Here is a 13599-nt window from a genome sequence, read left to right as displayed (position 1 = left end):
CTTAATTCTAGGGATATAAATACTTAATTCTAGATATATAAATATAAATATACAGATTACAAGATTACAACTAGCTGTAAGTAAATATTTTTTCATACTTTCTCTCAAGCTAGTGAGTATGTGTTTTTCATTTCCAGCTTGGAAATAATTTTGAAATGTTGCACTGCTGAGACCTTTAGTCAACATATCTGCAAGTTGACCTTTGGTTGATACATAAGGTGTGCAAATCAATCCATTGTCTACCTTAATGAAATGTCGGTCTACTTCAATATGTTTTGTTCTATCATGTTACACAGGATTGTGTGCAATGCTTATTGCAGACTTATTATCACAATAGAGTCTCATTGGTTTATCTCACTTGATCTTCAAGTCTTCTAGGATAATATTTAATCCTCAAATTTCTTGAGTCATTGCTCTGAACTTTACTTCAATATTTGATCTTGCCACCACATTTTGTTTTTTATTCCTCCAAGTCACAAGATTACTATCGAGAAAAGTGTAGTAATCTGAGGTAGATCTTCTATCAGTTACTGAACCTATATAATCAGCATCTATATATGCTTCTAAAATTAGCTTTGAATTTTTTTAAATAAGATACCTCTTTCAAGATTGGCATTCAAATAGTGTAATATACGATAGATAGCCTATAGGTGCACTTTTTTAAGACTATGCATAAATTAACTTATTATACTCACAGCATATACTATATCATGTTTAGTATGTGGAGATAAATGAATCTTTTAACTAATCTTTGGTACATCTCTTTATCTACAGCAACATCTTCATTGGCTTTTCTAATTTTATGATTAGGATCTATAGGGGTATTTTTAAGTTTACATGCAAGCTTTCCAGATTTCTTAAGAAGATCTATCATATATTTATGTTGTGAGATGAAAATACCATGTCGTGAGTGAGCTACTTCAATTCTTAAAAAGTACTTCAATCTCTCTAGCTCTTTTATCTCAAATTCTCTAACCAAATACTATTTTAAAAATTTTCTCTTTTTTTTTATTATCTGTAGTTACAATTATATCATCAATATACACTAATAGAATTGTGACTCTCCCTGAATCAGAGTGCTTGATAAACAATGTGTGATCTCATTGACTTTGTTTATATCTCATTGCTAGCACAACTTTAACAAATCTCTTGAACCAAACCCTAAGAGATTGTTTAAGGTCATACAAAGCCTTTTTTAGCTTGCATACTTTGTTTGCTTCTAGATGACCTCTAAATCCTAGTGGAATCTTTATACATATTTCTTTTTTCAAATCATCATGTAAAAAAGAATTATTTACATCAAATTGTTGAAGCTGCCAATTATAATTTACAGCCAATGATAACAAAATCCTAACTGTATTTATCTTGGCAATTGAAGTAAAAATTTTCTGATAATTCACTCCATAGATTTGAGTGTAACTCTTAGTCACTAACCTGACTTTATACCTTTCAATAGTACCATCCGTCTTGTATTTTACAGTGAAAACTCATTTAAACCCCATTGAATTTTTTTTGATGCAACTCTACCAGGTCTTATATTTTATTTTTCTCTAAAGCCTCCATTTTTATTATCATGGCTTACCTCTATTTCTCACTAGATAATGCCTCGGATAATGTAGTTGGAATAGAAATAGTATTTAGGTTCATAAGAAAATTTTTGTGAGATTGTGAAAATTTTTCAAATGACACAAAATTAGAGATTAGGTATAATGGATGCTTAGTACATTCTCTAATTCTTTTTCTAATGGCAATATGTAAATCATAATCACTAGTTATAGTTTTAGAATATTTATGCTTATTTTGAAAAATCGAGTCAAAGACTGTAGTTATCTCATTTTTAGAGTTAAGATGAAGTTCTTGGACTGACACTGGTTTAGGATCTAAAACTTTTTTCTTGAGTACACATGTAATTTCTTCATAGAATCAAGAATAATATTATTCTTTGTCACATATTCTATGTTTGAAATAGGTTCAGACTCAAATTTAATGTTTAACTTGGGCTCAGTAGAAATAGGTTTCCACTTAAAAGAATTAATGGGTGAAAATATTGAAGAAAAAGGTAAATCAAACAAAAAGAAGTCTTTATCCTTATCTTCCATGAATAAAGTCTCCCCTTAAAAATAAGACTAAGTAAAAAATGTTTTACTTTTTTCAAAAGTGATATCTGCAGATATATAAAATTTTTTGGTTGAAGGATGATAACACTTATACCTTTTCTGAGTTGATGAATATCCCACAAAAATGTACTTAATTACTTTAGGATCCAACTTTCTCCTATTGTGACTGTGAACATGAACAAATGATGTACAATCAAATATCCTAAGTGTGAGGTTATTTATGGTATTAAAGTTGGATAGAGTTGTGAAAGTACTTTCATAGGAGTTTTCAATCCCAAAACCCTTGAAGGTAAACTATTTATAATATGTGTGACAATGAGAACAGTTTTCCCCCAGTAAAATTTAGGTACGTTTGCTTGAAAAATTAAGGCTTGGGTTGTGGCTAGTAAATGATTATTTTTTCTCTCTGTCACTTCATTTTACTGTGAAATATTAACACAAGATGAATCATGGATAATTCACTCCTTTTAAAAATAGGTAGATAAACTCTAGTTGAAATAGTCTCTTGCATTATTAGACATAAATCTCTTGATTTTCACTCTAAATTGATTCTAGATCATATTTTGGAAGCTTAAAAATATACTATGCACATTTGATTTGGATTTAAGTAAAAATATCTAAGAGAACCTGATACAATCATTTATGAAAGAAATAAACCACCTTACACTCGAAACATTAAAAATTATAGGACCCCATATGTCACTATGAATCAGGTAAAAAGAAGTAGAACTTCTTTTATTACTAACTGAAAAAGTCATATGTTTATGCTTTGCAAGTTCATAAACATCACAATGAAAATTTTTAGCATTTAATCCTTTAAACAAAGAAGAAAACATATTTTTTAAAGTTTCAAAAGAAGGATATCCAAGACGAAAATAATAAAGTTAGATTTTATCTTTACTAGGAGATTTTTCAAAAAGAAATGATAAAAGTAAACTATTCTTGATATTATTTATGTTGTTTAATGCCTTAAGATAATATAGTCCACCCTTATCCTTAATAAGTCCAATCCTCTTTCCCTAACTCTTGTCCTAAAATTCATAATAAAAGGGATAAAAAAATCACTTTACAGTTCATATCTCTGGTAAGTTTTTGTATAGATGTCATATTAGTAGACAATCCAAAAACATGAAAAATATTTTTAAGAACAAATGAGGAATTAATTTGAACATCTCTTAATCTTGCCATTGTAATAAGTGAATCATCTACAACAATAATTTTCTTATCATTAGGATACATGATTTATGTACTAAATTTTTGTGATGAATGTATCATATGATCTGTGACTTCTGAGTCAATGACCTAAGAACTCGTAATATACTTAATCGAGATATTTAATCTATGAGAACCATAAGCTTTACCTAAACTAGAGACCTTACACAAGGAACATACCCTAATAGGCCTTTCAAAGGTTTTCAATAGGTTTTTTAACTTTTCAATCTCTTTTTTGTCCAACTCTCCTTGTTTTTAAGACATTTTTAGTATTTTGATGATTTTTCTAGTTGACACTTCCTCAAATTAGGTGGTAGTGATATCTTTCTTTGAACTAAAATAAGTCTTAAGATATAACTGAAAATGACTCTTAGTAATTAAGGTTAAAGAAAGAAAAAATAAATGGTTATGAAGACTAGGGTTCGACAATAAAGGCCTAAACAGGGTTTGGCAATCAATGCATAAAATAAAAGTCAGTAATAAATGTTGAAAATTTTACTTTCCAAGAAGAGCCTAAAGCTCTGATACTATGTGAAAAAATTAAGAAATAAAACTATATAAAAAATTAAGAGAAAAAACTGAATGTATATTGAAAAACTGTTAATTAAGAATTATACAAGCACCTTAAATTTATATATAATTAACTATGGATTAAACTAAAAAATTAAATATTTTTAAAAATTAATTTTATAATTGAGGGATTATCTATCTTATTTTTAAAAAATTTGTATCCTTAATTCTAAAGATACAAATATTTAATTTTAAAGATACAAATATAAAAATATAGATAATAAAATTACAACTAACTATAAATAAGTGTTTTTTCATAATTTCAATAATGACAATAAACAAAATAATACAATTTGTTAAAAAATGTTCAAACAAATAAAATAAAAAAGATTATGAAAAAAAAAATAAAGGTTGCTATTTTATTTTTTGTTAATAATATTAGATGTACTACTGTGTGGTCACCAGTGTCATATCGTGTACCTAAACTTCAACGTCTTCCAGGCTCTCATTTAAATATAATAATTATTATTATTTCTTAATCTTAATTAATTTTCTATTTTATTTTTTTGTTTAATGTCCTTTCATTCCTTTATTTCTTTCTAATTTCCATTTTGAAACAATCAAGCTGAGGATGAAGACACCTTCTGTGGAATCTTTTTCAAAGAAAAGACAATTAAAAAAAGTGTCTTAATCCTGAAAATATTTTCTAATTTTAGAGAACTTGTAGATCCTTTCTCTTTTGTCTTGTCTTTTGGAATTAATTGATTCTAGTAACTTTTAAAACTATCACATTGAGAGGGAATTAGCAAGGTTTTACCTTCAATTATCATCTCAAAGCTCCAATTAATCCAACAGATGAATGAAAGAATGAGATTTTACATGTAAATATGTTTCATGTTCAAGCTTTGGGGGGTGAAAATGGGCAATTGTTGCTTAAAACCAATGTTTTGAAATCTGTTTTTGAGCCAATAATTAAAAAGACTACTATTATTGCATCTTACAATAAAGGGTCTCAGATATTGTCAATGATGTCCGACCAGAAACAAGTTTTCAAGGAGAAAAGTTGGCAGCTGAGGATTAAATTAATAATGAAAAGAATAAAAATTTCAATTTATTTTCTCATAAATGATTGAAATTTTAATTAGAATCGATCGAAAATATCAATATTTGAATTCAAAGCCGTCCATTTCGATAGATGACTTATTCGGTCAATTTAAACGAAAGCTATAGCTTTTATGAATCCTAACTTATTTTCATAGTAAGTTCCTCCACAACAATGAGGACAATTTCAATTTGTAAAAAACTGCATAATTACAACTTGTCGTACAAGATGAGCAAGAAATGAAAGTGAAAATCGTACCTAATATAAATTAAGAGTAAATTAAAGTGTTTTGCGCTAAATTAATTTGACTAATCAAGTTCTGACCCATTATTTATATATGAATGGTGAGCTTATAGAAACAGAAGCTACAGTCCAATTATAACAGTCCATAAGTATTCTTTAAATTGTTTAAGCTTTATAGACTCTTCAAAAGACTTGTTGCATCATCTTAATCGAAATATATATATATATATATATTTTTTTTTAGGACGTAGGAGAGACACAAAATAGCTTGAATTGATTACTTTTTCATCCATCTTAAAGGTCCTTAAAAAAAAAAAAAAAACTATCTATGATTTAGGATTAAAATATATAATTGAAATTCTAAGGAAATTCTTCTGATCAATATTTGATTTGTTTAATTAATATAATTAAATTTCAAACGAAATATTCTTCTTGAAACTTGGTTAATTAATATAATTATATTTATTTATGCAAGCATTCGCCGGGAGGACGTCCCATCGTTTCGTCACAAATGATGAAGAATATTTGATTCCTCCAAATGAGTCCTAACTTCACACCTATGTTTCCTATGCAAATTTCACATTGGAATTTAAGAAGCATGCACTTTGATTAAACTAAATTGTACACGTCCAGTAAGTACGGCATCTTTTTTTTTTTTTAATTACAAAGAAGCAGTAATTTAAAATAAAAAAAATTACAAATATTGAAGTTTCAAATTTAAATCTATTTGATGATATCTGTTAAGAGAGACTACATCAACGCGGTGTCTCTTTTGCTAAGTTTCTCTAGGAATTCAGTCAGAGGATCACAGTTTGTCTGTAAGCAGCTACATCGCAGGATTAACACCTCCATTCAGGACCCACACTAGTAATTTTGTAAGCCATTAATCCTCTAAAGAAGCAAGAAGAGTAGCTACGTACTTAGAAGCCAAAGGTAGAGTAGCCATCAATTAATTCATCTTCCAATCAACTCTCTGAGTATAGATTCTAACATGTAGTTTTTAGGTCTTTAGCCTTGATTTAGACTTTCTTTCCTTCTGTCTCCAAGTCCAAATCATCCTCTCCAAATTCCCCTTGCCAAGGTTCCCCCAGGCTTTTTAGACCTCCTTGTAGCCAGGAAGCTGATTTCAGCCTCTTAATTAACTAAGAGTGAAATGGAGCAAGCACAGTATTGGATGTGGACAAAGAGGAGACACGGTTTGAGTTCTCATCTTCAAGCATCAGCAAACGCTACATATGATGATTCATGGGAAGAGCAAGCTTTTGCGGAAGATACTGCTGGATCTCTTGGAGGGTGTATATGGCCTCCAAGGTCTTATTCTTGCAACTTTTGTGGCAGGGAATTTAGATCAGCCCAAGCTCTAGGAGGTCACATGAATGTTCACCGGAGGGATAGAGCTAGGCTAAAGCAATCTTCAACTTCACAGGATGAAATTCCTCATCATAATCATCAAAATAGTCAGAATAGCATTCAAAATCCCTTTTTACCTATGGGTTTTCAGTACCAACCTGGAGAGGTTTGTAACTTTGTTTATAACCCTAACCCTAATTCCCATCATGGTACTCTTCCATCACCTTCTTCAACTTCTAGAGCTTCACCTCCGCCTAATAAAGAGAATTGTCCTGAACAAACTTTAGTTCCACCTTTCTGTTCACCAATCATCCAAGAACATCCCAACATGTCCCCTAACTTATCCCCAAAATCATCGTCAAACTTGGTTGCGGACAGATATTACCGTTTCCCTGATCTAAGGACTGAAGGAGAGAAGAGTCCAAGAATCCTAGAATCTGGATGTAGGTTAAAAGCAGATTATGTCCAAACTGATTTGTCCGTAAGCTTGAATGTAGTTGTTCGACGACCACGCCCTACCACATCTGGTAGTACAGAAGAGACTGTCGGTTGCAAGAGAAAGAGAACTGATACACCAACATTACCATTCTTCCTCAAACCGATTTCGATTGAAAGACATCATCTCCAACCAGCTGAGGTACCTGAGCTTAGCCCCAGCTCAGTTGATGACATAGATCTTGAGTTAAGACTTGGTGACCGGCCCAAGGTACAGTAGCTTGCTCAGAAGACCATACTTAAAAGGACATATAACTGGCCTTTCTTCAATCATATGTTTGCCTGCAACCTCATTTCCATTTGATATTTTTCCTTCCCTCCGGATGTCTCTCAACAACTCTTTGCTTTGAGTTTGACGAATTAGCTCTCTCTAAATCTTTATGACCTCACAGGGTATATGTGAATTAATATATTTCCTTCAAGATGATGAAAATTGAAAAATACTCCTAGAGAGACTATCATCCCCATGCATATGATCTTAGCTTGCTGATCTTGACAATATTGTTGGTTCAATCGATTGTCTATGATATTTATACTATGTTTGATTTAGATATCAAGGTCGATAATATCCATGCCTCTCTCGGCCACATAGAGTTTCACTCCTTGAATATTTTTTTTTTCATTTGTAGAAAAAGAAGCTTATTAAACCTTTCATATATACATTGATAAGTCTATATATAATGCTAGCAATGCTTTGAGGATTCACAGGTCCAATTTATCAATGTCGACTGATTTCATCCTCTTATTATTTGCTTACCATCTGATTTGTTGATAGCCATCTTTACTGCAACAGCACATAAATATATTCATTGATAGCTTCAACTATCTATGTTCTAATTTGGATTAAGATTTCACGTTTAGGTCTGATCCATAATGATCATCGATTCATACATATGTCCCTCGACTCAGTAACGTTTAATTTTGTAAAGGGACATCAGTCATGTTGACAATTTCAGTAGCAGATGGAAAATTTTTTTTTGACATATTTGTCTGGGTTTTGAGTCCTCACAGAGATGAATGTGAAGTTAAAGAAATCTTAGATAGCTAGTGAGCTTGGAGTGAGAGAAGGGTGCTGAAAGGATCAGACTAAAACTGCATGGAATATCGTGAGGCAGCTCTTTTCTCATTCAGTAACTCACTGACATTATTCCATCAGAGATTTACAAAACTAAAACCAAACAAACCCACAAAAACACTAGTCTGAGTAGAGATGCATGGATATATAATCAAATCCAAAGGCATCTAAAGTCCGATACATGGCAACATGGTTTCCCTTTTTTCCATTTTACTATTATTTATTAAATATTAACAACATCATCATCATCAGATCTGCTACCCTCTCTTCCCTCCACCACATAACTCCATCTACTTGTGTTCTCTTCTCCCACTTTTTCCCCTTTCTTTTTCTATTTCTCTCTCTCCCCTTTATAATCCTTCCAAATTTGCCACCAACTCCGGGAATCATTACATTTAAGTATTGCAACCTGATATTACAATGTGCTTGTGATTTTTTCTTTTTTTTAATATTGAAGAGAATATTATGCCATCATGACTTATAGCCGCTTTCTACGCATATTTTGTTCCTTCTTCTATTGTCTAATCTGTTAATAATTAATTAATTAAGAGGGTGGTGTTCTTCTATTTCACCAGAGAAGAAATAGAGTTTAAATCACGATATAATAGGTATTTACTTAAAATCGTAGAAAACCCAGAGCTGTTGATTTTCTTTCTTACTTGAAACTGAAGTTTGATGGAACATCAGCTGATTGACTTTGATAGCTTTACAGGGGCAGAGGTAAGCTAGTTAGTATATATACAAAAGGAATTTAAGGGATACAAAACAAATTATTTTCCATTAAAATGCTAAGGGTTGAAAATTGTTTTAACGATGCATGTGATAGTGAAAGAGAGAGAGAGAGAGAGAGAAAAAAAAAAAAAAAGCAGAATACAAGAGAGGAAAGTGAGATTGCTTGCTTTGGCTTCTACGAAGTTCCACATCCGCGTAAGATGGTTTTAAAGTGATTGGTTGGGCTTTGTCTTCATTAGGGCAATGAGTTGGATAGGCTTTTGCCTTTGCTTAATAACAAGAAGGGCGAGCGTCTGAGACGTACAGGCTATATGCCGAGGGTTTCAGTCTAAAAGTTTAATTGTTTTTGGAGTGGGGCAGCGGGCAGAGAAATGCACATGGGCTTGAAATGTCGTTTCTCTGCTCCTTTTTCAAGGAGTTGTTAATATAGAATTGATCAAAGAGAGATATATGAAGGGAATGGCCGGGAATTGGGAAGTTGTTATCATAAGCATGTACCTGCCTGGGTTTCTCTGTTTAGAGCATTTTTGTAATACCAAATTATTGTTTAAAGAATGAGAATTTTGACGCATAAAATACAAATTGGGTTGGTTGCTGCTTGGAAGTAATAGTAGTAGTTGTTGTTTATTATTGTTTTGACAACTAAGGGTATATTTGGATGGGAAGGAGTTCCATCACCTGAAACTTCCTCCAACTAAGATTAAAAGCTATCAATAGACATTTGTTCAACCAGAAACATTCAAATTTATTAAAGTGAATGTTCAAAACTGAATCAGACTTTCAAAACTACTGTATTGTTTTTTTTGTAAACTATATATTTTCCAGGTGATCCATGGATACGAACATCAAAGAAAGTAAATAAACAAAGTGTTGAGGCATTGGTTTAGTGATAAAGGAGGACTTTGATTCTTGAGATCCCGGATTCTCACATGTGGATTTGGTTCAATTTGAAATTGAATTTATCCAATTATATGTTGGCTCATAGGTTGATTTATCCATTTAATTTAAATCATACAAGGTTTTAAACTCATGAAGGGAGTGTTAAAATTGTCCCTGGAGATTCGATTAGACTCTGGATGCTACTGACTGAAACGTTTAGGAAACAGTTTTTCTTGTTCTTTGGAGAGAAAATAAGTAGAAGTTTAACTAGCACCTGACTGACATTCAACTAGCATAATTTGGGTATATAGTGTTGTTCTTGCTACAAGGTAACCTCTGCCTCTGCAGGCATCTCAAATACAATTACTTACAGCAATTCGCATATTCAGATTCAGTTGCAGTCTTCAACCCATATTCTAATGCAAGAATATTTGAGAAAATGTATAATATATTCACCATGAGACATGGCATTTTGTTAAGGAATCTCGACTAAAATGCAATCAAACTTGCAAATATATAGCATTTGGTTTTGTAGTGCAAAAAGAGATTGGCTTGTGGTTGAAAGTTGTAGGCTATAAGATCAAATTACTTACAGATTTGCATAATTGAAGCAGCTTGGACATTTACTTATATTCTCAGCAAATCAGGTCTGTTCCCATCAATGTTGGGAAGTACTAGGGGGTAATTTGCAGTAGGTAAGAGAAGAATTCGACAAATTTAATTTCTTTATATGGAGTATCCAAGATAAACATATATCTTATTCATAGTTAAGTGTTAGTTTGTTTGATCTATCATACAAGAGATACGTCGGTTGGAGTCAGTTATACTGCTTGGATCATAAATGATCATAACTAAAAATTTTTCTTGTCTTTCTACTTATCTTTCTACTTAATTACAATCAGGATTATAGAATATGTAGATGTTCAAATCTGGAACCAAAGAGTAATCAAGTTGGAGAGAAGCGAGGCTGGTTGAGAGGGTAGCTGGTCAAGTATTTGCGGTCATAACGTGCAATCTATCAGCTAACGTTAATATGAGCATAACTGTGGCGGTATTTTCATCGGTTTGGTAGGTCATGGAGCAAGGGTCGGGGAAAGCTAATAAGTTATACCTACCTTTCCTGCTTCAAAATGATACTGTTATCAATTTCAACTTGTTTCATCTCTCTCTCTCTCTCTCTCTCTCTCTCTCTATATATATATATATATATATATATATATATATATATATATAGTTGGCTGTGGTTGGTTAGGCACATCAAAATTTCCCACAAACATGTCGAAAAATTATCATCAAACCTCAAATTTTCGATGAAATTAACATGCATGTTTTTAATTAGGACGGTGGATGATATATATAAATATATATCAAAATATACATATTCAGATGCATTGACTGAGCAACTGATTATCTTTATTTACTCGGAGTCCAATGTAAAATGTATATATCACTAAGAACTAAGTGTCTTTATCAAGTGCTGCTGCATCATGAAAAATGCCTAACTTGGATCAGAACCTGCAACATCATGGAGCTGTTTAACGGACGGTGAAGTCAGACGTTAAAAATTAAATCATAAAATTAAAAACCCCACTCAAATGTCAAAATCATTCCTGCCTAATCTCATGATCATATATATTATTGTAATTTAATCTTAATTCGTGGCCCAGTTTGCTAGTTTAATATTCCTTGAATCATCTGGCATATGTTCTTATAGTTAATTATATAAATTTGTAGAAAGATTGGTGAAGTAAACGAAATGAATAAAATGATTTTATCTAGAAAGTTATTAAACAAGCTCATTGATAAAGCACATTTTCCTGGTAAACATTCAAACCAAGGATGGCTTGCCAGCAGCACCTTGTTAAACAAGAGTAGTAGTGAATCTATGTATTTAGAGTTGTCGGTTTTTGGGGATTTGTCAAAAAATATATAGATTAAATCTGCTGTGTCTGCAAGAAATTGATGCAACTGCGTAAAATGTATAGATAGTTACTGAAGAAATGAAATATTCTTTGATTGGCTACAAAAAAAAAAAAAGAAATAGTGCCAATTGGGTTTAATTGATCAAGGAGTAAGGTATAGTGTAATGCTATTATTCCCTTATTTATAAATAAATTTCAAATATAAACCACATTATACTCTTTTCTGTGCTAATAAACAATTTAAGAAAGGTAAACCAACTACCAACTAATTTAAATAATAAAATAAATATTTTGTTAGTACATAATATTTTCAGGAATTGAGCATTAATTATTAAAATTAATTAAAAAATCAACACTATATTAATAAATGACACAATTATTAATTAAAAAGACATATGTCTTAATAAACCAAAAGAAAAAAAAAAGTGCTTATGAGAGATAGAAAGAGACTTTGTTTAGGATTGAAACAAAGTGGCACGTTGTTGTTGTATTAGATTAGTCGGCTGCAAATTAATAAAAAAATCAGCAAGATTATATAATCGAAAGTCTACGTTTTGTGAATCTTGGTCAGGCAAAAACTAAGGTGAAAAGGAACTGATTAGTTTAGACAAGTAGTATAGCAACTGGATCGGCTGTCCCATGATGCAGAGGTTTTCTATAGCCTACGTAGAATATAATAAACTCATCATTAACCAACTTCTTCTTCAAAAACATCGATAGACAGTGATGAAGACCTGTCTTCAGAGACAGCCAAAATGCTTGCCATTTATCCCAAAGATAAATAATTAGCATTTAAGGGATTTAATGTCAAGGCCTATCGTTGGTATTGCACGTAGTACATTACTCATCATCAATTAATGCATCATATATTGTTATACACAATATAGTAAGGTCAATTTGAATAATTGATAAACAAGAAAAAAGTTAAAATTTTATGTGTCAAGAGTGAAATTTGAGAGCTGTGACAGAAGTGAAATTTTCTGTTTGTTCTTCCAAATCAGTTTTCTGTAGAGAAATATTGCTTTTTAGCTTGAAGGAAAAAAGCTTCTCTTGATTGCCTTCGTAAATTAAAGTTGTTTTTTTTTTTATTATTTATTTAAAGTTGTTAATATTTAATTTTTTATCATTGAAATTAAAATTTTAACACTTTATTAAGAATTTATGTAACTAATCTGCGGATCATATATTAAATTTATTTGAAAAATATTTAGTAAAAATTTGGATTGATTGCCAGGAGTCAAAGTTCCTAAATAAAAACATTGCTTACAACCGCCTAGTTGACTCTGTTTGTGCCACCAAAGCTATCTCTCCTACTCTTTCATCTCTTAATTTCTTTCAAGCTTAGAAATGGATACAAAACACCCAAAAATAAAAAAGTCTGACCAAATAGTTTGGAGCTTGGAGGAACTTTCAGGATCAGGCCATGCCAAGACTTATAGATGTTCCTTTTGCAAAAAAGGCTTCTCAAACGCACAAGCGCTAGGGGGTCATATGAACATCCACCGAAAAGACAGGGCCAAGCTTAGATCAGAATCCTCCGAAGAAAACATACTTTCTTTGGACATTGTGAAGATGAAATATCCTACTGATCACGATCATTCCCAGGTTTCCGAAATCATACTAGAATCTAGTGAAGAGAAAAGTTCAAGTCCTAAAAGACCATGTAAACTTTCCAGGGAGGATGCTTGTGCCAGTGCCAGTCCTGGGGGCAAAGATGCCATTGAAGAAGTTAAGCAGCTAACGTTATTTGTTGAGGGGCCTTCGATGAGTGATGAGGGTTGTTGGCAGTTGATTCATGGTTCTTCATCTCAGATAGAATTGGACCTTGAGCTACGGTTAGGCCCCGAGCCTCACCAGGAGACAAGTAGTAAGAATTAATATCAGAGAGTTCTTTTGATGAGTTTATATCGAAGATGATGCATGCTCGAAATCCAAATAAAAAGTTCTGTTTTTTTGCTTTCT

The 13599-nt window shown here is 31.8% G+C and overlaps 2 protein-coding genes across 2 annotated transcripts; both read left to right on the top strand.

Moving 5' to 3' along the window:
- The first annotated feature begins 5783 nt into the window (after positions 1-5783).
- On the top strand, positions 5784-7749 carry LOC111295382 (putative transcriptional regulator RABBIT EARS). The gene has a single exon (XM_022888844.2). The coding sequence runs from the start codon at positions 6338-6340 to the stop codon at positions 7247-7249; it is 912 nt and encodes a 303-aa protein (XP_022744579.2). The 5' UTR covers positions 5784-6337; the 3' UTR covers positions 7250-7749.
- Positions 7750-12984: 5235 nt separating this feature from the next.
- Positions 12985-13515, top strand: LOC111294927 (uncharacterized). Its single transcript, XM_022888232.2, has one exon. It carries the CDS (start codon positions 12985-12987, stop codon positions 13513-13515), a length of 531 nt encoding a protein of 176 aa, XP_022743967.2.
- The last annotated feature ends 84 nt before the right edge of the window (positions 13516-13599 follow it).

The sequence above is a fragment of the Durio zibethinus genome, chromosome 14 (genome assembly GCF_047325235.1).
Source record: "Durio zibethinus cultivar Kanyao isolate XHJ-2024 chromosome 14, ASM4732523v1, whole genome shotgun sequence".
Classification (NCBI taxonomy): Eukaryota; Viridiplantae; Streptophyta; class Magnoliopsida; order Malvales; family Malvaceae; genus Durio; species Durio zibethinus.
Note: the sequence above shows the minus strand (reverse complement) of the source record. Positions and strands in the feature narration are given on the sequence as shown.